We start from the raw sequence: 26,585 nt of genomic DNA on the forward strand, positions 1-26,585 counted from the left end.
ACGTTAAATATCCGGCAAGGGCAATTTAGAGATTTGCAGCACATAGGGTGGAAGGGAATGAACCAACCTAACCACACAACTTCCCAAAGAGTGCAAAAACCACTAGTAGGTTTACTTTACTGGGAAATATTCGAGAGAGAAACTCAACAATTAGAATGGTTTTTACTTGGCTCCTGAAGGTGATTGAAAATCCGTTTGCATGAGGGCTTACTTACACCATTCTAGGAACTGACGCCTAAATATGTATTTGTGGATTTAGTTTGGCCAAGTCTGGCCTTCACTGGCTGCACTGCCTCCTCTTTTGAAGATCTGCATTTAGATTGCAAATCCCAGGGCTCTGCACTTCATAAAATGCAAACACTTTGCAATCACTGACAGTGTTTAGCCCTGTTAACCATGGCTATGCATCCTTCCCACTAAAATGATGATATAAAGAAAATTAAACAACATGCAAAGGAGATCGTTTGTTAATGTAAATATAAATGTCTGCCTAGGCTTACGTGTCCTGTTCTTTAAAACAAAAACAGAGAGCTGCCAATTACAGTTTTTAGCTCCTCCCTTTGGATGGAACAGGAGATTGAAGGTGGAAGGAAACCGTCACCTGTTGAGTCAACATTGATTGATCCCACGGCCAAGAATCAAACTGGTCCAATTGTCACGTGACCTGACATCAGATCTGCTGGGAGGAGACTGACTGGTCGCTTCCAGTATAAAGATAGGAGCTCTGGGCTGACAAAGTCACCCTGAGATTGAACCTTGTGCACTCACATTGCATCTCGAGCCCCAGCCACCTCTCACCATGAAGATCGCTCTCGCTTTCCTGCTGGTGGCAGTCAGCTGCACCCGTGGTAAGAGTCCTTTCTATGCTCAGGGAGTGGGTGAGAGAATGGGGTTTTGAATGGACCTGCTTTTTAATAAATAACAACCCCTATAAAAGTCTTCAGCGCACCTCCAGGACTCAATAATATCTGTGAAAGCGTGAGTCATAGGAAGCCCCCAGTTCGAATAATATATACAATGTCTGCTTGCAGCAGTCTACGCACCACTATAGCTGAATACCAACTGCAGGGGTCCAACTTCAGCTTAGAATCGACTCACTGTTGGAAGTAAACCGAGTATTACAAGAAGGACCATAGTACCATTCCATTCTCATCATTTGAAGCCTTAGATTCACATCACACTCTTACAGACACTATTTGAGGCACCTTTTGTCTGGGGCGGCTACTATAGCTCTGCTCTGGGCACGAGACAAGGTTGTAGGTCTCATGTGCTGAGGCCGCTCCTGAGGGAAAGTCTCCATTTCTGGAAGGCCAGCCGGTCCTCCTGCTTAACCTAATTACACACGTTTTGTTTAAAGTTTTCTTGTACACATTACTTTCCTTATAGCCTCCAGCCACTAAATGTCACGTCTGTGACACACAGAGTATTAGTGCTACAAGAGCGTTGAAGCAACTTGTACTGACACAGGCGCTTTTCGCCTTAAAGTTAGACTCTGTGAGGAACTGGTGTCCCGTGTTGTAGCAGCAGCTTTCAATACCTCACACGGGGGGTTATTCCGGTAGATACAGTGTGATGATTACATCGAGTCATCTAGGATTTACTTTTACTTCTCCTTCGTTTCATATTAAGCCACTGATTCGTATATTCCTATTCATTGTGATCAATACATTCAATCCTTCTTTCTTTAGTTTTTCCCAACAAACATATAAAGATTTACCATGTTTGCTTGATGGCTTTATTTTTAAAAGTAAATAGGAAGTTCTTTAGTTTCTTGTCTTATATGTTTCTATTCATGTTGGAGTTTTCGGGTTTAATGCTCCACACCCTCTGGACTTTACAGCATCACAACTGAGAGGGGAGTGTGGCAGGAGGGTGTGAGGTTAGGATGGGGATTGTGAAAGTGCATTGTCAATTAAACCCTCTTTTACTGCATACGTTTGCTGAACATTCTCAAGTGTTTTTTTTTTAACAATTTGGTCAACAAAATTGATGATAGTATTCTAAATCTATCTACTTTCAAAATACACTCTGGATTCATTACTTCTCTATCACTCATTTAGGCGTTTGCCAGTACACACTTACACGATTAGTCTTTTTATGATCCACAAATACATTGATTGCTTCAGGACTTTCCAGCAAACCGATTGTACTCAAGAGTCGCCATGACAACATACAATACGCTTCATTTAACACATAAGCAAACATTTAAGCAAGATGGCTTCCCACAAGTCCAAGCAAATAAAAATCACGATGCATGTTGGCAGTCTATTCCTTGCAGTCACCAAAAATATGTTTGAGGCCAGCTAAACAGGTTTAAAATAAAAGCCAGTGAATAGCTCAGAGGGTTTGCTGTAGAGGAGGTGTCTCGGTAGCTACATCCCAGGTTCTCATGGAGGCCAAAAATGAGGTACTGGTTGAGCCGATAGGAAGAGTTTTTTGAGGTACCTTTACAGATGGTAAAAGTGCTGGAGAGGACACGTATGGGGCCTGATGCAAAATGTAATGGTGTACAAGTGAATATGCAAATTAGTAACAGTAGGTTTGCCTTGAATGGGAAGTCAAATATTAGAAGACAAAAAGGCGAATCATATGGCAGAACGTGCAACCAGTTACATTATTAAGCGGGAGCTGTCATTGACTGATAAAAAGACACAACGAGCAAATGTGATTGCTCCCATATAAACACGTAGATAGATTGTAATTTCATCTTCTTTCGACAGCCTTAAGATAGTTGATGCGGGGTCTTCATAGTAAAAAACAGAAAACATTTTCGTTACAACTTCCTTAGGTGTGGTTAAAGTATATTAGGCGGCTAGAGTTGAAGAGCAAATGCCAATATATCAGCGTCAAGCACAAGGTAACATAAACAGGAAAACTCCGGGGCAGATTTACATGCCCCTTGCACCTCTTTTATGCCACCGTTGCGTCACTTTTGTGACGCAGCGGTGGCGCAAAAGATGCACTATGGTACGGGGTATTTACAACGTGACGCATCTGGGAGATGCGTCACGTTGTAAAGCCCTGCGCCATAAGGAGGCGTTCCGGCGCAGGGGGGGACGTTCCTGCGCAGGAACGCCTCCTAAAAGTGGCTGAGTCAAATCTACAAGATTTCACTCAGGCACTTTTAGGCCAATGCTGCGTCAAAACCCTGCGCCTGCTTGAAGCAGGCATAAGGCTTGACGCAGCATTGGACAGACAGGGCACCCCCGAGCCTTGCTGGAGCTGCACCGCTCTTGTGAGGCAACTCCAGCAATGCACCACCTTTACGGCACCACCTTTGCCGTTTTTGCCCCATGGTGCGCCGCATTGTAAATGCGGCGCACCATGGGTGGCGGAGCTGCGGTGCACAATAACTGGCGCATCCCTGGGGATGCGCCAGTTATTGTAAACCTGCCCCCTAGTCCTTAGCCTATGTAGGATGTGCTATACATTTCGGGGACGCATCACACACCATGTTTGGTTTGGGGTGCCAGGGCATGTAATTACTACTATAGGTATTTCATTGATCCGAGTATGTTTGACCTTCCTTGAGGCATGTCCTTCAATGATAACTGTGTACTGTCGCTCTCCTATTGGAGAACTTCGGGACACTTCTTTGCCAAGGCTCCACCTCCTTCTCCTCACCTTTATCATTAATAACTCAAGCAAAGCAGCCCCAGCAGGTGGCGCCTTTCTCGCCCGTCGCCTCAAGGACAAATCCAATCGCCCAAAGAGCCGTGAGTACGACTAAAATGACAAGCCTGATAGTTTTCCTAATTTATTCTCCCATGGTACATTATCTGTTTTTACGCAATTGTGAGTTGCCCCATCTAAGTATTAATCATTTTAATGCTCCATTTTTGATTATTTTTAAATCATCCAATGGTGTGGGCTGCATAATAAACAGCAAATTTAGTGAAATGCAGATTATAATTTCAAGACCCCTTTACATTAAAAATAATCTTACATGGAATGGCGGTGCCCAATGTGACAAATACAACTGTACCCCCACCTTCGTAATCCCTGCCCTAAAATCTTCCTAAAACCTTTCATGCGTTGGCCACGCTTTAGAAGCCTTACATGCAAGGTGGACGGACACGTCTTCAGGCCCCAAGTGTGGCTCACTGGTTAGAGGAGGCAGACCTGGAAGCAGAGGTCAGCCCGGGACCAGGGTTCAATTCCCGGCTCGGCAGGGTCTTGAGCCCAAAATGTCCACGGACTCGATAATTCTCGCTTCGGTGCCTACTTGAATCACAGGTTCACACTCTGCAACTCTGGGCAATAGCTTGCTTAATCTCCACAACGGCCCCCCGCGGCGGGATCCCTGGCTTTCACCTTGGGGGTGCCCAGTAGGGGCTATCTCACAGGGAAAAACCAGGATTGGTTCCCAATGCAAAGCGCTTTGAGACCTGGCGGTGATATTGCGCTATATAAAAACCCATCCATCCATCGAACAACCAGACCCATGTACAGCAGCCCCACGGAGCAGCCACTTATGACGAAGACACACCCCTTCAACACAGACCCCAAATGTAAAACACATTCTCACTCCTGATACATTTGAACATTTGAGTCATTTTGGCATCTCAAATAAGACGTGGTAATTACAGGTGAGAAAGAAGAAACCACAGAAGGAAACACATTCTTCATTGTTATTTTTAAAACGGATTTCTGTTTGTGAATGCGCTAATTATGTCTTTCATCTCTGCTATTCTAGATGTGTCTTCTCTGCCAGCTGATGGTCTACTTGGTGGCAGTGGCGGTGGCGGTGACCTCGTCGGTGGCCTCGTCGGTGCCGTTGGTGAACTTCTCAATAAGCTCCTCAGTGGTGGCGATGTCGATAGCCTCCTCGGTGACGGTGGCCCCCTCAATGTCCTCCTCGGTGGCCTCCTCGATGGCCTCCTCGGTGACCTCATTAAATGTCTGAGAAATATGGTAAGAATGTTTAAATTTAAATTTTATTTTACGAACATTCTTCTACTTTTTAACGGATGACCTACATTTTTGGAAAATACATATTTAATACTTTTTTGCCAACCTGCAGTATTTCTGCAAGTGTTTGGGGATGGGTGTGGGGATAAGTACCTGACTATCCTTCACAACTGGTGCACTGGAGGAATATACTTGGGGGGGGGGGGCTACACTGCTCTGGGCCGTATGAGTATTCTAGTGGGTTGGACTGAGAAATTACTGGGGCCACAAATACGGGACTAAGTAATCCTCGATTTGCAAACTCAGAGTGAGTTAAAAATAAGACCGGAGACACCTGGAGAAGAGAGACGTGGCAGGTCTCTGCCTGCTAATAATAGCAAAAAAAGTCCACACATCTACTGCAACAGTACGGAGCTAGTCATGCTCCCTCCTGCCTCCTCTCAATAGATGTCGTTTAGGGGTCACCATGTGTAGGAGCTGCGACTCATGGCTTGCCACTTGCGACTCCTGGCACTGTCTTTGTGACCCCTGGCCTCAGACATGACAAAGTCAGTGGCAAGAATTCTTACATTCCTTATTTTCTGCCCATTATTAGTTAATAATATTCTATTATTCACTATTAGTTTAATAAAAAAAATGGTGCAGATTTTGGACCCTTGGTGGTAGCTGTGGGAAGTGCAAAATGGTTTTAAATGTATGTTGCGTGAGTGCTTGCGAGTGAGAGTATTCTTAAGGGAGAGAGTGTGTGTGAGAGTGCCTGTGTATGTGTAAGCATGTGAGTGGGAGTGAAAATGAGTGAAAGTCATTGACAGGTAAAGTTAGATTAGGTGAGACTGAGGCCCAGATTTACTATTCTTTGACAAAAGGCAGCTCTGCACCAGAGTTGCTCGTTGCCTTGTGTCAAAGGGTGAGAGAAAAATGGTGCCCTATCTATTAAGATATGGTGCCTTTTTACTCTCCATCACACAGAACCCTTGTGCCAAAGTGCATGAGTGTGTGTTCTCTGAAACATAGGTTTTATACTGAAAGGTGTCCCTTCCAGCACAAAACTATGCTGTAAGGCTTGTCACACTTTGTGTGTATGCTGTACAGTGTAGCACACATGCAAAGTTGGAGAAACGGGGCGACATGAAAATATTTCTCCTTGTTAAACCTGCCTCAAGGAGCAATACGTTTTTGGTGCAAGTTCCTGTATGTTTATAGATGAGGGTTTGTGTCAAACCTATTCCAATGCCCTCTTGGTGCGAAATAACGCAAAGAAGCGTAACATTGTGTTACTTTGTGACACCCAGGACAAAATGCTTCCACTGGCACACTTTCGGGTAATTCTTGGTATAAAGGGCACCAATGGCAAGATTGCGTGTACTAGAAATAATTAATGGCACATAGGGCATCCATTGAAAAGTACTAGCATACTTGAGAAAATGCTTGGCATATGTACATGAGTTGCATAATGCTGGTACTAGCACACTGAGGGAACTTTTGGCATCATGGGGGGCAACCTGACATATGGAAGGGTGACAAAATCTGGTTCTGACATATTGCGGACATGTTTTACATAAGGGTTATCTATGGTGTATGGACGGCATACATTATATAATTTTAGCACTGGCATATTTTATGTTATTTTTGATATAAGGGGGCACTCATTGAATATGGGGCATCTATGACAAAATGCTGGCCTGGGCACAATGGAGGTAATTTTTTACTTACAGAGGACACCCATACCATATTTTGGATTTGCCCACCATGAAAGAATTTGAATATTTTGTGTGGGCTCTTTCTGCACCTACGGCATGTAAGCAAACCTATGTGGAAATTGTTCTTTAAAAAGCTTGGATTCCCGTATACTTTTCAAAATGTTCTCAGAGGGAGAAACCTGCTGGAAACGGTCTGCATTACTCACTTTCCTCGCCCGCTCTAAGGTAGGGCAAGTATCACGCCCCAGGACTTTCAAAGCTAGATCAAGCCATCAGCACCATGAATATAGGTGGTATCTAAAATAGACATTTATCTTTGTTATTCTGTTAAACTAATAATCCGCTTATAATGGCACTTCCACAATGTCATGTGTTGTGATGTTAGCATCACATGGCATGCCTTCCTGGAAATAATCAGGGTCAAGGGTCATATAATGTCACTTCCTGTGATTTCATTAAGAGCAAAGGGTGTGTGGTGTAACTTCTGCTGTCCCTGGCATTTTGATGCATCAACACCCATGCTCCTTTCTCTCAGAGATCCCCGCACCCCACCCTCCATCCCCTGCAGCAACATTCCCAGGTACTGCCAAAGCCCAGGGATCAACAATGTCTTCCCTCCCATGAGCCCACTTCCTGAAACAAGCTGGAAACAGTCACGTGCAGTGGCAGAGCCCACGGCTGACACAACACTATCTACACCCTGCATGCTGTGCCTATGCCACCCTTCCCAGTCTGCAGGAACAGCCGAGTGCTGCAAACAGAAACCTCATGCCGACAAGGCTCCGATTTGAAGGCAGGACAGGTTGGGCAGTGCAGACAAATCTCCCCCAAGATGACTCATATCCTGCTCTCCATTCTCCCATCCAGCCACCCACCTGCCACCACTGACCCAGATATTTCCCCAAAGCTACTGCACCTATATACCACCTGCCCCACAGTTGGCAAATATATGCAGATTTTTGCTTGGTATACAAACTGTTAGGGGGTAAAACATTGATTTATATTCTGTATTCCTGCGCCTGCATGATGTTCCCTATTGCAGAGAAATATCTCATGTGCACAGGACACAGATGCAAGCACACTGGCCGAAATTAGTGATTCCCACTACCCTTCCCACACATCAGTTTCCTCACAGCTGAAACCATGGATGTCATACGGATACCTTGTGTGTTCTTCTTTAATAAATCATCAGCACAATGTTAATGACAGTTTTCTTTTGAGCCATTTGCATCTGTTTTACTATGAGAGCCTTCTTCAAGGGCTTTGCTGCTTCCCACTTGGCTTCCTCATCACAGCTTTTGGTCCACAGTTGCTTCCTGTTTTTGCTTTAGATGTAATGTATTTATAGACTGTAGTATGTAAGGGTTTATATAACTTGTCCCTGATTCAAAAAGGTAACGCTTATTTGAAGTTCACAAAAATGCACTTTGTTCATAATTTTACACGTGGTAGGGCTCCACAGTCAGGGCAGAGAACTCAGCACATAAAAAGATAGTTATGTCATATCTTTTTTATGTGAGGTGTTCTCCACTCCGAATGGGGAGTCTCTGCACACATAAACGTGTGACTAAAATACAGTTTGGGGAATTTGAAACAAACTTAAACATATGCAAGAGTGTAAGTTTAACTTTGTGAATCAGACCTTGTATTCTTTACAAAGTTAAGTAGTGGCTATGTGAAATAGTTATTTAATAAGAGAAGTAGGAAGAGATGTTCTATGGTGAATACCCTTGTCCACAGGTGAGTGGATATCAATAGTGCAGGTTGTGCAGTTGAACCTGGGCCTTTAGATTTGATGGGTTAGACCCACCCCAATTAATGGCAGGGGCCTCTCAATTCTTACGACAAAGCCAGAGGATGAGGGGTGCATTAGGGCCCCATGGAAACCTTCCTACTGTTTGTCTATATGTGCTGTAGGCTGAAATGAATGGCCTTGAAGGGAATGTAGTGTGTTGTCTTCAAGGCAGTCAGACAAGTTCTCTGGGGCTATTGCAACTTAACAAAAATGCAGTTCACGTGACAATGACAATCAATGCCTGTTTACCTTGGAAATACAGGAACAAGATGCAACCTGGATAACAATATACAGGAGCATAGTTTTCATTTCTTATCTTACCTACATACACACATGGAAGCTATATCATTGCTAGCACAGAGTGGGAACCAGCTGGAATTCATTTCTGGTAGGCATTCTGATGATAGAACCAACTCATTGATGCCTCCACACTGCATGTTGTGAACGCTAGGGTTCCCCATACTGTGCAAATTCTATCTCCCGCCTCTTCACCACCTTTGGCCACCCTGACATCTGTTCTGACTGGCCTCACTCTAGCTTCCTCTTTTCAGGATGACAATTCTACAACACTGCATGTTGTGAATGCTAGGGTTCCCCATACTGTACAAATTATATCTCCCACCTGTTCTCAACTAGCTGCCAACCTGACATCTGTTCCGATAGGCCCTCCTCTAGCTATCTCTATTCTGAATAACAAGTCCAACGCACTGCCCGCTGCTAATGAGCCGCGAATGCACAGCCATCACGAGAATCTGCATGTGGGGGTGAGCCTCAGCAAGGCGTACCGGTGCAAGTGATTCGCCCTTCTCTGCACAGAGTCCTCAGACCAATAGGAAGAAGTTGGCACATAAACTAGAATAGAAAATATAGAGTTTATTAAACCTCATGAGGTGGAACTACATTCACACAACACCCTTCTGTAGTGTATGAAGTAGCACACTGAATGGAAGGAGCTTGGTCCTTTTATACCCACACAGGGGATCAAATGAAGGCGGTACAAGTACAAAATGCTGGTTTTAGGTACATATAAGGTCATACAGAAAATGCACAGTCAACAAGTGGGAGTAGCTAACAGTTGCTAATTCTGGTGAACACATCCTGACAGTTACAGACTGGGGATTACTGCAAGAACAGCAGCAAGCTCAACTGAGCATGTGCGAAGGTGGAAGATGCCAAATATAGTCAGTTTCTAGGCAGATTTCAAGAGCAGTTAACAGAAAGAAAGGACAGAGCACATGGCAAGCAAATGGTAGCACATGGCAAACAAAATGGCTGACAGAAATACAAAATGGATTCCATGAAACGGACAAGATAGTCTCTAAATGCAGGATTGCTTCCACTAATGCTAACTTAATTGCTGCCAAATTACAACAAACATGCCCCCCCCCCACAAGGTTAGCTGGCGCTAACTTCCCTAACTCCCCTAGTTCTGCTGCTCACAATGCTGGACAGATTCTACCCATGATCCTGTCCCCCAGCTCTACCCGCAATCTCGTCCTGGCCAAACCGGCTGGTAAGGGTCATCTGTTGTTTGTCCCCTTCTCCCCTATCCCACTCATCCCCCCAAGCACGCAGTTCCATTTCCCAGAATTCCTTGACTCAGGACCTACTCACTCGCCACCGGCCCTTATTGTGCCTTTGTCCACTAACTATCCTCAGCCGCTGGGTCCCCGGGACCTAGCCTCACATCTCCATATACAAACCTTATTGGAAGACCGATTTAACAAGATTGCACTCTGCCTTCAACAATTTAAGGCTTATATTCGTAGCCTATCACACATCACTGAGGATCTATCAATTGATTACAGATTAAGCCGCTCCCTTTTTGACAAAACTACGCTCGCACCCTTACTGCGGTTGTACCTGGTGCCATACCCCCCTACCCTAGGCGAACCACATCCTATAGTTGGGCTTCCGCTCCGCACCCTAATAACTCCTCTCGCCCCTCCAGATGTAAATCCTCCCTGTCGGAGAGTGATATTTAATCTCTACTTCTGTCTTATGATCAGCCACTTCCTTCCACCCCTTCTAACTCACATCTAATTGAATCAATCCCCACTGATTCCTTCAGGGAACCTAAGCCAAATACATGAACTTTACACATGAACAACCTCACAATAGTAACCACCACGCTACCACATCAACTGACATCCCCGTTAGTCTCAAATGGGCGCTCCTAAACTGCGGATCAGCTGTTAAACACCCTGCAGATATTGCCGATCTCATCCTTGTCCAAGATCTTGACTTTTTAATGTGGACGGAAACTTGGCTAAATGACTCAGCCGCTCATATCCTGGACCTTTCAATGCCTCCCAACTTTAATATCATTAGGTTGGATATAACTAGTGGTCAAGGGGAAGTCATTGCATGCCTACATCGTAATAATCTAACAGTGAAAGTCATTCATGCTGACCTCCTGCAGTCTTGTGAATATCTATGCATCGAATTTGAAGTACCGAAAAATAAATATTACCATATAGGGCTATACTTACTGATAGCCCCCAATACCAATTACCAATAACCAGTCAGTTGGCTGTGAAGGAAAGTACAATCATTTATTATACAACAACTCTGCCAGAGGAGCTTCTCGCGACCTAACCCCTCGAGGTCCGCTGAGAATACTGCTGGCACATTATCAAGAGATCACATATATACTGGTACATTTTGAAACCGTTACCTAAGAAGGAAAAATACAAGTTGGTACAGGTTGCTGCGACCATATATGGCATACAAAGAAGCTTCAGTGTAGCTTAGCTCATTATAGCAAGGTCGATGAGGGTAACTCCCTTCTGCCTGTCTCAGGAGGGTTCGCACAGCACCTCCTGGAATGTGCTTATCCGGCCTCCCCCCACCATTACCTTGACAGGCCTAACATGCAGGAGCAGCAGTTTGTTACAGTTGTCATACTATTTCTTGAGAGAACGACTTCTACCTACCCTAATGGTTTAGATTCGGCTAATGCTACAAGCAAGCTAGGCCACAAAATGGCGCTGGTCGAGTTAGGTTATAATACCCGTCAGAAGACAGAAATTCATATTGAGTGAGTAACAACACTGAATTATGTATATATGTAAGACCCACTTATGCACAGACTCCTATACTGAACAGAATAGGTACATCACGCTAATTTCCAAATGGTACTGTGTGTCTTCCATTTACTTACAGGGCCTAATCCAAATTTCAGTTCCTCAAAGTGACTGGGGGCAGCAATCACACATGCAAATTGCATGCGTTATACCACCCCCCTCGCCATAACCTTCCCTTCACAGAACAGATCATGGATATTATTTCATCTAACGTGGATTTCCAGGGCACTCAGAATTTCCTAGTAGACTTCAATCTCTACTGGAATGATATGAATGAAGTAAGTGATTGTCAACTGCCTCAAATTCTTCCTACTTGACCTTAACCATACCCAATTATGTGACAGCCCTACACATAACAAAGGAGCCACGCTAGATCTGGTCATTGGTGAGCCCAATTCTCTCCTCCTGGAGTCGATCCTTCCATGTGACTGGACAGACCTGTAATGCATCACCTTCCTCGTCCTTGAATCATTAAGAGCAAGCAGATCCCAACCTAAGAACCCAAAAAAGTTAAAAATATGTTTAAGGACCATCCACTCGCAAGACCTTATGGCACTCTGTGATATCATCTTGCCACCCCCTTTGAACATGTTGGATGTCCATGACCAGATGTCCCACTATCACCACCCAATGCTTAATGTACTTGACTCAGAAGCACCACTTCAGCTTAAACCAGTGTCCTCCAAGTGCTCCAAACCGTGGCTCAATGATAGTCTTAATGCTGAAAAAAGAAATCTAAGATTTGCAGAAAGGAAATGGTGATCGCATCCCTCCCTTGAACATCTCTGTCACTTGAGATCCTTACGATGCACATATAATAAACGCATCAGATGCTCAAAGGCCACATTCTTCAGAACTCGACTAGATCAAGCAAAAAAAGGTCCAAAAACTGTTTGAACTCATCAAATCCCAGGCTAACAATAATCCTAACCTCTCCTCTCAGGGTCAAGTAACACTCCTGAACTGGGAAGAATTTGCTGTTTTCTTTACTGATAAGTCTACTAAGATTGAGAGGGAATTAAGCTTGACCCATGATCTACTCCCGAGTTGTCCTCTGAACACTTTTCACCCTTCAAAGTTGACTAACACTGACCCTTCACAGCCCTTCCTCCCAAAAAACAATGTATCTTGGAGTCTGTTCCAAACCTTGGATGAACCCACTATACGCAAAATGTTGTTGACGTTGAAACCTTCCAATCACTGCAACAACCCTTTGCCATCCAAACTGTTCCCATAAGTGAGATCATACTTACTGACACTCTGGATGATGTTAGGTGCTATTCCTGATTGCCTTAAATAAGGTCAAGTTACCCCGATCATAAAGAAACCAAATGCTAATCCCTCGGACCTACTTAACTTTCACCCAATCAACAACATCCCCACCTTAGCAAAACTCCTGGAGAAATGTGTGATTGCCCAACTCTGTCATCACATCGACCACTTCCAGCGCCTGGACCAATGCCAATCTGGTTTTTGCCCAGGTCACAGTATGGAGTCAGCGCTAACACACATTGTGGATGACACGCTTAGAATGCTGGATGACAATGAAGCGTGCCTATTGATCCTTCCTGACCTCTCGTAAGCATTTGATACTGTCAAACACGATCACGTAATTGACCTCCTGGAACATCAGATGGGGCTAACTGGGCCCGTTTTAAACTGGTTCTCTTTGCTCCTTCACAACAGATCCCAAAGCTTCAAGATGAACCACTCCTTGTCACATCCTGCACCGGTCACCTTGGTGGTTCCCCAAGGTTAAGCACTGGCCCCTACGCTCTTTAACCTCTGCATGGAACATCTGAAAGAATTTCTAAAATCACCCTGCATTCATTATCATATGTACGCGGATGATACCCAACTATACCTGAAGATCGCCTCCGCTGAAGATATCCAGTCCCTCAATTCAGTCCTGCTGGAAACACAAAGCTGGTTGACAAGTAATCACCTGAATGTAAATGATTTCCCCCCACAACCAATCCCCGTCATGGAGTAATGACTGAATCAGCTGACTGCTCCTAACTGTAGACCGCACCTTGTAGACTCAGCATCTTCTCTGGGTATCATTCTGGACAAAAGACTGAACATGCAGAAGCACATCAGTTCCCTCACCAAAGGAGCTAACTTCCAACTCAGCCTACTCAGAAAACTCAAACCCTTTCTCCCTGCTCATGACCTAAAGGTTGCAGTACAAGCTTTAGTGATCTCAAAGCTGGACTATGGTGGCGCAATACTTTGCGGCCTGCCTAGAGTGACGACGGCTCCTCTTAGGGCTTCCCTAAACTCTGTGGCTAGGCTCTTAACTGGCACAAAAAAATACCACCTCATCTCTCCGGACTTGCGCGGGCTGAATCGGCTTCCATATGAAGGTCAGATACAGTTGAAAATTGCATGCATGGCTCATAAGACCATCAACTTCAAGACCCCACTGTACCTTGCTTGAACACTGGAGCTCTCATGTGGTTCTAAAGCCTCCAGAAGTGCCAGCACCCTTTAGCTAAAAAACACAAAAATTCAAGAAAAAAAGACCTATAACGGAACCTTCGCAGGGATGGCTCAGAGGATCTGGAACTCCCTTCCACCGGAAGTCAGGGTGAACCCCTCCAATGTCTTCGTAAAAAAAAAAAGTCAAAGGGCTCTTGATGAAGACAGTTCTTCCTTAGCATGGCTCCTTCATTTGGTTCTGGGTCCATACCCGTTGAGTCTGGCCCAACCACCTGGTTCACGAGTTTCTTGGACAATTCTAGATTGTGACCTGTTACACTGCCAATTCTGTTGTGTCAGTTTTTTTCCCCTTACGATAATGTTTGTCTATAAGACTGAATATGTTGCATTGTTTATTCTGTTTTGTTTGCTTATTACCTCGTGATGCATAATCTGTAAAGCGCTCTGATACCTCGGTGGTCATGTTCGCGCTATATAAAACGTTCAAAATTAATTAATAAATGTCCCAATCAATTCTTGCTTCTGTGGCATCCCATTGCAGTGTACCAGCATTACTTTAAATGGGAAACAACCTTTACAACGCAACTTTTACAACGCACTACCATTACAACAAAACTTTTACAACGCAACATCCATTACATCGCATGCCATTACAACGCAACCATTACAACGCATGACACTACAACGCATACCACGACTACCCATGTCATTACAACGCATACCATTACAACGCATAACATTGCAATGCATAGTACCCTTACACTATCCAACACTTACCCTACTGTTGCACCCCCTGGACTTAGAATAGTAATTTTTACCCCTACACTATCCAACACTTACCCTACTGTTGCACCCCCCTGGAGTTAGAATAGTAATTTTTACACCTACACTATCCAACACTTACCCTACTGTTGCACCCCCCTGGAGTTAGAATAGTAATTGTTACCCCTACACTATCCAATACTTACCATACATGCAACATAATGTTATGCGTTGTAATGGTATGCGTTGTAAAGGTAGTATGCGTTGTAATGGAATGCGTTGTAAAGGTAGTTTTTAAAAATTCGTTGTAATGGAATGCGTTGTAATGGAATGCGTTGTAATGGATGTTGCGTTGTAAAATATGCGTTGTAAAGGTATGCGTTGTAAAAGTATGCGTTGTAACGTCATACATCCCTTTAAATTGGCTATGAATTCTACTTTTTCTTTTTATGAAATCTGTTTCATTTTCTAAGAGCTGGTTTTAGGAGCCAAATTGAGCATTCCAGCTTTAACATCTAAGCAACGGAAACAAGATATGTCACTTCACAAATTGCCAGAAAAACTGAAATTCCAAAATGTTTTAGAATTTCTCAAGCTCTTTTTTCTGTGGAAAATGTACCCTAGCGCTGTCGGCACCTAGGGACACCTATCAAACCATAATTTTTTTTTTTTAACTAGACACTAGGAGGAACCCAGGATGTGTTGACTTTTGTGGCTCTCACCAGGTTCTAATACCCAGAATCCCTTGCAAACCTCAAACATTGTCAAGTATGACACATTTTCTTCACATTTCTGTGATGGAAAGTTCTGAATTCCGTGTTGATCCACAAAATTCCATGCACCCCACATTTCCCAAAGTCGCTCAATAAAAATGGGACCTCACTTGAATGGGTAGGCATGGTGCCCACAGCAGGATACAGCCCAAAATGCAACGTGGATACAATACATATTTCCAGTGAATAATGACCCTTTTTTTGCTATGTGCCTAGCTGTGAATTTTTAAGCCTAACTCAACCAGCACCTAGGGAAACTGAGCAAACCTTTATATTTTTTAAAACTAGCCACCCAGGGAAATCCAATATGGGGTGACTTGTGTGACTCTCACCAGGTTCTGTTACCCAGAATCCCTTGCAAACCTCAAACTTTGAAAAAAGAAACACTCTTGAATTTCTGAAGTTCTTGAATCGGCATGGATCCACAAACGTCTACACACCCTAAATTTCTCAAAGTCTCCCGATAAAATTGGTACCTCACTTGTGTGGGTAGGTCTAGAGCTTTGGCAGGAAACAGTCCAAAATGCAACATATACGTATCAGATTTTTCCACAGAAAACCAACCCTTTTTTGCAATGTGCCTAGCTGCGGATTATGAACCATAGCTCAGCCGGCACCTAGAGAAAACTAGCAAACCTTTACATTTTTAAAATCTTGACACCCAGGAGAATCACCGTTGGGGTGACGTACGTGGCTTTCGGCAGGTTCTGTTACTCAAAATTCCTTGCAAACCTAAAATTTTGTGAAAAAACACATTTTCCTCACATTTCTGTGATAGAAAGTTTTGGAATCTGCATGGATCCACAAACGTACACCCACCCAGCATTTCCGAATGTCTCTCAATAATAGTGATACCTCACTTGAATGGGTAGGCCTAGTGCCCGCAACAAGAAACACCCCAAAACACAATGTAGACACATCACATTTTTCCAGTGAAAACTGACCCATTTTTTGTAATGTGCCTGGCTGTGGATGTTGTGCCCTAGCACTGCCGGCACCTAGGGAAACCAATCAAACCAATACATTTTTTAAGACTAGACCCACATGGGAATCCAGGATGGGTCGACTTGTGTGACTCTCACCAGGTTCTGTTACCTAGAATCCCGTGCAAACCTCAAACTTTGTCCAAAATAACACATTTTCCTCATATTTCTGTGATGGAGAGTTCTAGAATCTGCATGGATCAACAAACTTCCAAAGCCCCCCCTTATTCCCCACATTCTATCAATAAAAATGGTACCTCACCTGTGTAGATAGACCTAATGCCCGTGGCAGGAAATGGCCCTAAAACTACATGGACACATTATATTTTTCTACTTAACCCGTTAAGTGCTGCCGTCGGCCGCTGAACGTTCGGAGCACTACCTGGCTGGTGCTGCGCACGTTCAACAGCCGAGACACCCCTGCCTGTTCTTTAAAACGGCCGCACTGCCGCGAAAAGACGGCCGCGGTTAACGGGTTAAAATTGAACCTTTTTTTTAAATGTGCCTTGCAGTGGTCTTTGTACCCTAGTGTTGCGGCACCTGAGGGAAACCTAGCAAACCTATATATTTCTTCAAACTAGACACCCAGGGGAATCCATGATGGGCTTACTTGTGTGACTCTCACCAGATTATGTTACTATGAAACCCTTGCAAACCTCAAATAATGTCACAAGATAACAAATGTTCCTCACATTACTAGGATGGAACGTTCTGTAATCTGTGTGCATCCTCAAATTTTCACCCACTTGCATTCCCCAAAGTATCCCCCAAAAAATGGTACCGCACTTTTGTGGGTGGGCTAAGTGCCCACGGCAGGGAAGGGTCAAAACATACTGTGGAGACATCAAAATTACCTCTCACAAAACGCCCTGGTTTTACAAGGGGGGCCACAGCCATCAGGGTCTTTTTCCACAGGTTTGGTGGCTATTTAGGGAAACTTACCAAACTCAGACGTGTGTAAAAACTAGATACCCGGAGGAGTCCAGGGAGGTATGGCTTGTATGGATCTCCCAACTTTTTCCTACCCAGAATCTACGGCAAACCTCGAATTTAGCTGAAAAAAATCTAATTTTCTGCACATTTATGGTATGGAAAGTTCTGGATCTGCGTGCATTGACAAACATTCACGCACCCGGCATTCCCCAAAGTCTCCAAATAAAAATGGTACCTCACTTGTGTAGGTGGGCAAAGTGCCTGTAGCAGGGAAGGGCCCAAAGCTTACTATGGAGACATCAAAGTAACCTATCACAAAACAACCTGGTTTTGCAAGGGGGGTGACCTGGGGTTTTGTTCCTCGGTTCGGGGACCATCTAGAGAAACCTACCAAACCCAGAAATTTCTGAAAACTAGATACCCAGGGGAGTCCAGGTAGGTATGGCTTGCAATAATCCCCCAACATTTTCCTACTCAGAATCCCCTGCAAACCTCAAATTTAGCTGAGTAAATCTCAGGAACATTCTTGCATTGCGGATTTATTTTTCATGGTCACAGATCATCATACCGTAGAACAGAGATGTATCTGAATGGGTCCCATCTAATTCCCAACTGTACAGAAATGCATGCGACAATAAGAGATAGAAGCCTCTAGATCTATCACAGCATTGTTTATAGGTGGGAATAGAAATGCTCTTTCAGGATTATTATTTGGAGAAAACTGCATACAAAGTGCTTTGTGGGTTAATCACCTTCCTATTATTAAGATGTTGTTTGATTTCCTGCTCATGGTAAACTTTTTCTGCAGTCTAAATCATTCAGGATCTTCTCTCACATAATGAATTTTGAGAAAGGTATAGAAGTGTTCTAGCAGTTTCAGACATAGATCCTCATTTCAAGGCAGATTTACTAAATGTTGACAAAATACAGAGCAGCACCTAAAGCTGCTGACCTTTGTTGCAGCAATGGGAAAGGCAAAAACAGTGCTAGATCTTTCCAGCACCATAGTGAAAATGTGTGTGTGTTCCTTGAAGCATTTGTTTTGTACTGGAAAGGGATTGTTCCAGAAGAAAATCATGCTTTAATACTTTTCCCTCTTTGTATTTGTGCTGTACTTTCCAGCACACAAGCAAAGTTTGAAAAGTATCAAGAAAAGTAAACTTTTCTCATGCCTTACACCTACCTTAAGAGCCATACGTTTCTATCTCAAAACGTAGTCTACCACTGTAAGTAGATAGGTATTTGCTGGTTGATTGGAAATGTATTTGTACCATCCATTTGAATGACTTTAACAGAAAGTAGCTTTATACAGCTAATCTGTAATACTCTAGACACATTTCACACACAAATTAGGAATTCATGGTGGTCTTGGTCATCAAATACTAGGAGCAAACCGAACATGTAGGCAGAAAGATCTGTGCTCATCAAAAGCAAAAAACACTTGAGGTAGCTGTTTCTGAAATTAAAAAGAAAATATATGCAAAGAGAGTTATCAAAACATAAAGAATAAAAGTACCAATAATGCTGCAAGCTAAAGTTATTGAAAAAAAAACTGTTTCATATAATGTTTGGACAATTCTTCTGACCACTTTGTTTCTTCATCTCTTTTGCAGCTAAGCACCAATGTCCCAAAAATATTGACGGCGCTCCAAAATCTAGGCTGCGCACTAAAGAAACAAGTAAGATTGATTTGTATTTGCTTTTATTTACTTAGCCTCTTACCTGATTTGAAATGGTGCCTCAGATCATAATGATTAAAAATCAAGCATGAGAGGGATAATAAAATTAATGAATGGCCTGTACACATATGTATGTTTTTTATACTTTCAACAAAAGAAGGGGGTGATTTGGGATTGCACAGGTAGCTGACCCACCCACCTCCTCCCTCCGGTAGAGGAGTGCCCTTCATGCCACCATGTTGCTGGAGATCTCTTCAAATAAATTGCTTTTGCTAATGTGATGGAAGCAATTTTTCAAGGCTGAATCTGGACGGCTGCAATATTTTGCCAAATTCCCAGCATTTTGTTTCTGCAGAAATAAACCCAGCACATGCGTTTATTTCTGCAAAATAACAAAACAATGGGCCTAATGTACAAAGGACTTTCTCCCTATTAGATTGTTATAATTGATTTATGTGCCCACATCAACTATACATAGCCAGGCCATAGCAATCACTCTAATTCATGCTAATGGCAGGACTTGTCCTGTTAAATCTGAAGCAGCTCCTTGTACAGCAGTTTTTTGTCATGACATTCTGCTTGAGGTGCTCTGTACCCTTTGACTTTCCCTGTTTTCCCCCACTGTCCAAACTTTTGCCAGTTATCACTATTTCCTTTTACACTTTTGAAATACAAGTCAACGGTCCGTCTTTGAATCTTGTAGTGAGTGCGTTGACAACATACAAAAACATACTCTGTTTTTTCTGAGCACTCTGTCTTAAATCTTGTAATCACATCTTCAAAACTATTAACTGTAGTACCTGTGTCCTGTTATGCAGCTCCTCCTGTTATCGACTCTTCATATTCCCTAGCGTCCGGGGACCTAGGACCAAAGAAACGAAATTGGACATTGTCACAAACTTTTTCCACCTCTGCCACATTACCATGCAAAAGCGCCCTATTCAATTATCGTAAACCTAAAGCAGGAGTTTTCACACAGTACAGCCTCCTAACAAAAGTTTGCATTGTTGAGTGGAATACAGCTATCATCCTGAAATGATAAAAGGTGCTTTGGCACACTTTCTTTGATAAACAAGCTAGAGAATGTCCGTGTAAATTTGTATGCTTTATAACCTTGGAAGGATCCATTCCTTGTAAAGTTTGTATTTTGTGTTTGAAACTTCACCTTGGAACGACATAGAAATATTCCTAATATATCAATGGATCGCTGTCAAATACTACAAACAGTACTACAATTCCATTTGTATAAAGGGGTCTGATTGTGTCTCTTCTGCAATAACATGTGTTACATTTCTAGGTACTATCACCTCTTTTCCTATAGGAGTGCCATTCTTCATTTCATAACATTGTCCTCTTTTATCAATATCATGAAATAATGTGCTATCCTGGAGGTAGCTAGAAGTATGTATCCATTCTCCACTAAAAACTGTACAAAAGTTACTTCCATTCACTAATCTTTTCTTCTGGTTGTATCTCCTCATGCACAACACCATTTTGACAAGTCCTCATTCAATTTATAATCCAAATGAAAAGCTTTCTCTTCAAAGCAAAGGCCTTATCAACTACTCCCTCAAATCTTTCTTTCTGCTTCAATGCCTCTCTCCTTCTTCTGAACGTCTTCATATTTCTCAGTAGATTTACAACCACTCTAATACAAAACATCATGGTTCTTATTTCCTTAAACTGATTTAGTCTCCTGGTTAAGGTGTGTCCACCTTTGTTACATTATTTCCTGTTCTTGCACCATACAATTTAACCACTCTTATTCTTTCTCATAGTTTGGTTTTTATTTTCATTATTTTGTAATCTTTCTAAATGGCTATGTACATTTTAAAGAAATTACTTTGTTCTCCGACTAGAAGATCTTTTTTCTTTCACCACTTCTTCTACATTTTGCCCCCTTTGTGTCTTGGTTCTGCATAGATACTGTGGTTGCTTGTGTTGCTGCTTTTTCCTCCAAGCTTTTGTAGGCATTCTAACTGTTATAGTTATGTAGATATTGTTCTGTAAAAAAAAGTATATTTATATTTGTATTCTAGCCAACATACCAACTACTTTACTTCTAACTTACACATAATACAAAAACAGTTTTTATGTTATCCTGCAGTTTTAAATATGCAGTTAGCCTAGCTATATAACTCAAATACACTTACTTCAATATAGCAAACACAAACCAAAACACAAAAATGTATGGGTATTTGTACAAGAACAGCCGCTAACTAATGCTACCAATAGTTAGCAGCAGTTTTCTTAACACTGCCTATCACCAAAAACTATCAACCTGTTAGCGATGTATTTACAATACGTTGCTACATGGAGATAGTTTCAGGTAGCCGAGGTGAAAACTGCTGCTATCACTAGTGTGAAGACTATACAAATTCTGATGTTAGCAGGTGAAAACTGACGAAAGGCCCATTAGCGGCAAAAAAATCTCACGGTAGTCAGCCCAATGTGAATTTTTTTGCCTCTAGAGGCAAAAATAACCCATAAGTCCACCTCCAATGAAAAATAGGAAACAATACTAATGGAATGCAGAATGGACCAGCCAGGACCGAGTGCAGCACAGATCAACAACCCCCCCGAAGCCCAGGATCACCAGCCTAAGTCCCAGGGGAAGAGGAAATTCACGGCTACAATCATGGAAAAAGGTCCAACGCTGGGCAAAACCAGTGATGCATTACATATTATTGTGCACTCCTTGCAACACCATAGCATCTAAAACCTTGAAAGGCCAGATAGTCCCCGGGGCCCGGAGGCCTCGCTGGGCCTGCGCATGGACCTAGAGTAGGCTGCAGAGGTGCTTTGGAGTTGCTGGGCCATGGCGTTAGACATTGAGGCATCAGCAATCACCCTTACCTGGTGGTGAAGTCTGCCAGATCTGATGAAGACACATTGCTGACCTGTGGGAGAAGACTGCCTGGTGCCCCTTGGAGCTGTGATTGATAGGGTGCTACTACACACCAACATAGGGAGGACTGCATTTCATACCACACGCCACCACTACACTGGGGTGCACAGAGGAGATTACCAATGGTGGCCCGTGACTCTCTGCAACACAGGCCAGAGTATGTTGCACTTGCCGGACGCTGTGGAGGGTGAGGCCACTGAGCTGCTTAGAAATTGTGTGGCGGAATTGCTGCAACTTCACACCTAATGGGGCCCTCTTGCATCATCTGCATCAGGAGGTTCCCCTATGGACTTGGCAGTGGCTGTTATACCCAGGGTTGTGAAATCCTACCTGGCTGAGGCTCCTTCCGGCTGTTGGAGAGAGTGCAGAAGATTGTGCCACAGTGTCAAAGTCCAGATGAGAAGAAGGTGGGACATGTAGCTGAGGATGCCCGGTTCGAATCGGGCCCAGGCCTAGCACCTGTCAGTGACGTACCCCCTGTGGTGGATCCTTCGCTGTTGGAGAAGAGCTTCACCCCACTGCTTTCAAGCAGTACAAGAAAAGGAAACATACCATGATGACAAGTTTCTGATGTACTCATGCTATATTTCCTTTGCATGTGGGAGGGTGGGTGTGGCTGCTCTACTCATGGAGCAGGGCAAGAGCGAAGTGGTATGCCCACTCAAGTGCCCAATGCCTGTTTGCTTGGCCCTCTCAGGCCACCCAAAGCAGTCATGCACACTTCCCTATTTGCACTGCAGGCTGCATTACTGCCTGCATGGATTACATGCCCACCCCTCCAGCCCCTGGCTAAACGCCCTTTGCCATGGTGCTCAACAACAATCGCAATGCTGTATTGCAGCATTGTTGTTGGCTTAGGAGAGGGATACTGGCTGCCTGCTCCCTGTTTCTGGAAGCACACTCAGGAGCACAGAAGATGCAGGACCCGGCCTCGAGATAAGAATTATTTAAAAACATATTTACAATGCCCGCTCCCACCCACATCCCCACCCCCTCCAGTGTCCTCTCCCGTGTTTCCCACCTCCCAGCTGTCCAGTCCCCCGTAGCACTACTTAAAGGTGACCGTTGCGCCGCCATGGGCAGCAGGTGTTCCATGGGTGTGCCAAAGGCAAGCCCGTCAGCATTCATCCCCCCCTAGGACTGAAGCCAGCACCAAGGACCCTTCCTCTTGGACACTCCACTGCTACGACACTAACACCCCTGGACACCACACCACCTGTCATCTAGCAACACTGTTGAATTCACCTTCTGCCACATCAATACACCAGCGCCTATTGCCACCCATCCATCCAACAACACAGCTTAGTGGCTCAACTGCATCCTTCTTTAGGTGTTGTCCCTCCAAAAACATGCCACAGAAATCTGGGACCAACTCGATGCCACCTCTTTAGACATCCCCTTCTTCACATAAACGTGGACCAACACTGCTCTGGAATAGACAACGCTATCATCATCATCCACGACGGCTACGAATTCACCTGCAAGGACCACCCCGAACACCCAGGAGTAGCCATTGCAATTGTCTACAAAAGCAGACTCTGACTGACCATATTGCGGATATGTCACAAAATCACAAAAAAAGCAGACAGTCAATGGCCACCAGCACATCCAAAAATGATAACTAAATATATATATATATTTCACGAGCAAATGTCCCAAGCGGGGGGAGCAGCTAATAGCTGGTGCTGGCGGCAAGGTTAGGACAGCCTTGAAAATTGTTTCGAAGCAATAACCCTTCAAAGAAGAAGATCGCCGCACACCACTCCAATGGTTTTTTACGTTTTTATTTCATTTAGGTATTCCCCACCTACGCGTTTCGGACAGTAAATGTCCCTGTTCATGGTTAACAAACATTTGTCCCTTGTCTGTTTCATTTATGTATACCATAGATTCCATATGGCAGTGTTACGTTGCATTATGGGTTTGGTAGTTTTATCATACATTCCCATTTATTGGGTTCATCCTTTGCCGTTATCAGACCGGTGATCGACATTTTCGAGTCAAAGTAGGACAGTATTTATTATAGTTAAATAAATTCATTGCAAAGATATAGGGCTAAGTGCCACTATACACTGCGTTCACCCATGTAATTATCTCCGTGTACTGGGTGTCATTAGAGACTCTTGGCTGAGTGCCTGTAAATAGTCCACTTGATTCGGCCATGTCAATCTCCTGGTCTATGCCGGCCCTGGATGACAGTTACTTTTAGTAAAAGTTCATTTAACAAGTTTGTAGATCTTATTTACATCATATTGAAAGTCATAATTAGCCTATTTGCTATGACTCCCAATTGAGGTTGCAACAGAAAGCTGTATATTTGTTTCAGTCAAACATAATGTGATAAATTGTCAATTGTTAATAGATCTTTGCAGTCTTAGAGGGGTACGTACAGTTCCTCATCCGCGTTCATCCCCCACGGACTGCGGGTTTTGAATTTTATTATTAGCTTCGATTCAAGTCGTCTTAGTTTTTTGTTTCTGTCCCCACCACGTTCACTTTCTTTTATCATAGCAATCCCTGCATATTTTATGTCTTTCCAAGTTTTTCCTGGGTGGCTTTTCAGGTGTTTAGCAATCGCATAGCTATTGTCATTGTTTTCAATTGCTCGAATATGTTCAAGTATTCTTTTTTTCAAAGGACATATTGTAGAACCAATGTATTTTTGACCGCAGAAACATTGGAGTTGGTAAACCACAAACTGTGAGTCGCATGTTATTTTGTCTTTTATTTCAAAGGTTCTTCCTTTAGGATCTTTCAAATTCTTCAGATTTTGACCAATTTTACATGCCTTGCATGTTTGGCATTTGGTGAACCCAAGTTGTCTTTTTTCCAACCAAGTTAAGCGTTTGTCTTTTCTGAAATGACTGTTTACCAATGTGTCCTGAATTGAAGGGGCTTTATGAAATGTGATCAATGGTCTCTCTCCTATCAATGATCCTATTTCTGTGTCCTTTTTTAGAACACTCCAATATTTTGTTAAAATTTGTCGTATTTTGAAACTCTCCTTTGAGTAAGTAAGAACTAACCGTGGTTTTTCTTCATCTGTTCTCAGATTTTTGTCTTTTGGTATGAGTGTTTCAGGTCTTGTTTTTGCCCTTGCTCTTTGTTCCCCTTGTAGTATATCTGTGTTTGTATCCACGATTGGCAAACCGGTCTTTCGTTTCCTTGAACTTTTTCTCCATTTCCAATGGTTCAGAGCAATTGCGTTTCATGCGTAGAAACTCGCCATATGGGATGCTTTATTTGAGTGACGTAGGGTGGAAGCTAGTAAACTACAGGACACTGTTTGTTGACGTTTTCTTTCTAAAGACTGTTGTCTCCAATTTATTGTTTTGGACATAGACCTTAGTATCCAAAAAATTAATTTCTGCTTTCTGAATGTTGGATGTAAATTTCAAACCCACCTCATTTTGATTGAGTATGGTTAAGTACTCAATCAGTTTCAATTTTGGACCCTTCCAGATGAGGAACAGATCATCTATGAACCTGAGCCACAACACCACATCCGTGGTGTAAATGTCATTTTCCTCTCTCCAAGCTATGTTTTTCTCCCACCAACCCATGGTGAGATTGGCATAGCTTGGAGAGAAGGAAACGCCCATGGCACAACCGCAAGTTTGTTGATAATACTTCTTGTTGAAAAGAAAGATTTTGTTCGTTAGACAAAAGGTTATCATAGATAAAAGCATGTTGGTGTGTCTCAAATCAGATATAGGTCTTTGTTTCAGAAAATATTTAATCGCTGTTATGCCTATATCGTGTTGTATAGAAGTATACAATGAGACTGCATCGATGGTAACGAGCCAGTATTCAGAATGCCATTCAGTCTCCATTATAGTCCTTAAGAAGTCTCCGGTGTCTTTGATAAATGAATTAAGAGTGTGAACAATTGGTGCCAAAAAATGATCCACATAGAGTGCTACAGTTTCACAAAGAGAGCCACAACTGGATATTATTGGTCTGGCTGGTGGATTGATTAATGTTTTGTGAATTTCTGGCAAGAAGTAAATGGTAGGGGTGATTGGATGTTTCACAGTGAGATATTCTGATTCCTCCTTACTTAATAGACCTTTTTCTTGTCATTCTTGAATCAATTTGTGTAGTTTGATCATTATATCTACAGTTGGATTTTGTTGTAGTTGTTTGTAGTTCATGACATTGTTTAATTGGCGGTTAGCTTCATCTACATAGTCTGTTTTGTTCAAGATGACTATGTTCCCCCCTTTGTCGGCCGGCTTTATTTCAATTAAAGGATTAATTTCAAGTGCTTTCAAGGCTAGGCGTTCCTTTTAGTTACGTTTTCTTTTTTTGTCAGTGTATTGTTCATTGCTTCCAATTCTGTTGTGACTAGATCATGGTATGTATCAATGCGGTTGCCAGGGTATAGGACAGAACAAAATCGAGATTTGCTTTTGAAGTTTGTTTTAGAACTAGCATTAGTTGATATGCCCAATTCAGATATTACTTGAGTGTCAGTCTGTTCAGTTTCTTCAAGTTCTTTGGCCAATTCATAAGCTGTTCGTAAACCTGATACATCACCTACTGTAAATTGTTCTTGATCGATATCGGAATTGCTTAGAGTTGATGTTTCTTCACTGATTTTACAATTTCTT

The 26,585-nt window shown here is 43.0% G+C and overlaps 1 protein-coding gene across 1 annotated transcript in view; it reads left to right on the plus strand.

Moving 5' to 3' along the window:
• Positions 1-739: 739 nt before the first annotated feature.
• The window catches only part of LOC144768933 (uncharacterized), a 367,458-nt gene continuing 341,612 nt past the window's right edge, over positions 740-26,585 (plus strand). Inside the window, exons 1-3 of the mRNA XM_078652940.1 lie at positions 740-848; positions 4,697-4,914; positions 18,999-19,064. Of these exons, the coding sequence (XP_078509066.1) occupies positions 800-848; positions 4,697-4,914; positions 18,999-19,064 (333 nt within the window). The 5' untranslated portion in view covers positions 740-799. The remainder of the gene's footprint in view (positions 849-4,696; positions 4,915-18,998; positions 19,065-26,585) is intronic.

This window comes from Lissotriton helveticus, chromosome 7 (genome assembly GCF_964261635.1).
Source record: "Lissotriton helveticus chromosome 7, aLisHel1.1, whole genome shotgun sequence".
In the NCBI taxonomy this organism is placed as follows: Eukaryota; Metazoa; Chordata; class Amphibia; order Caudata; family Salamandridae; genus Lissotriton; species Lissotriton helveticus.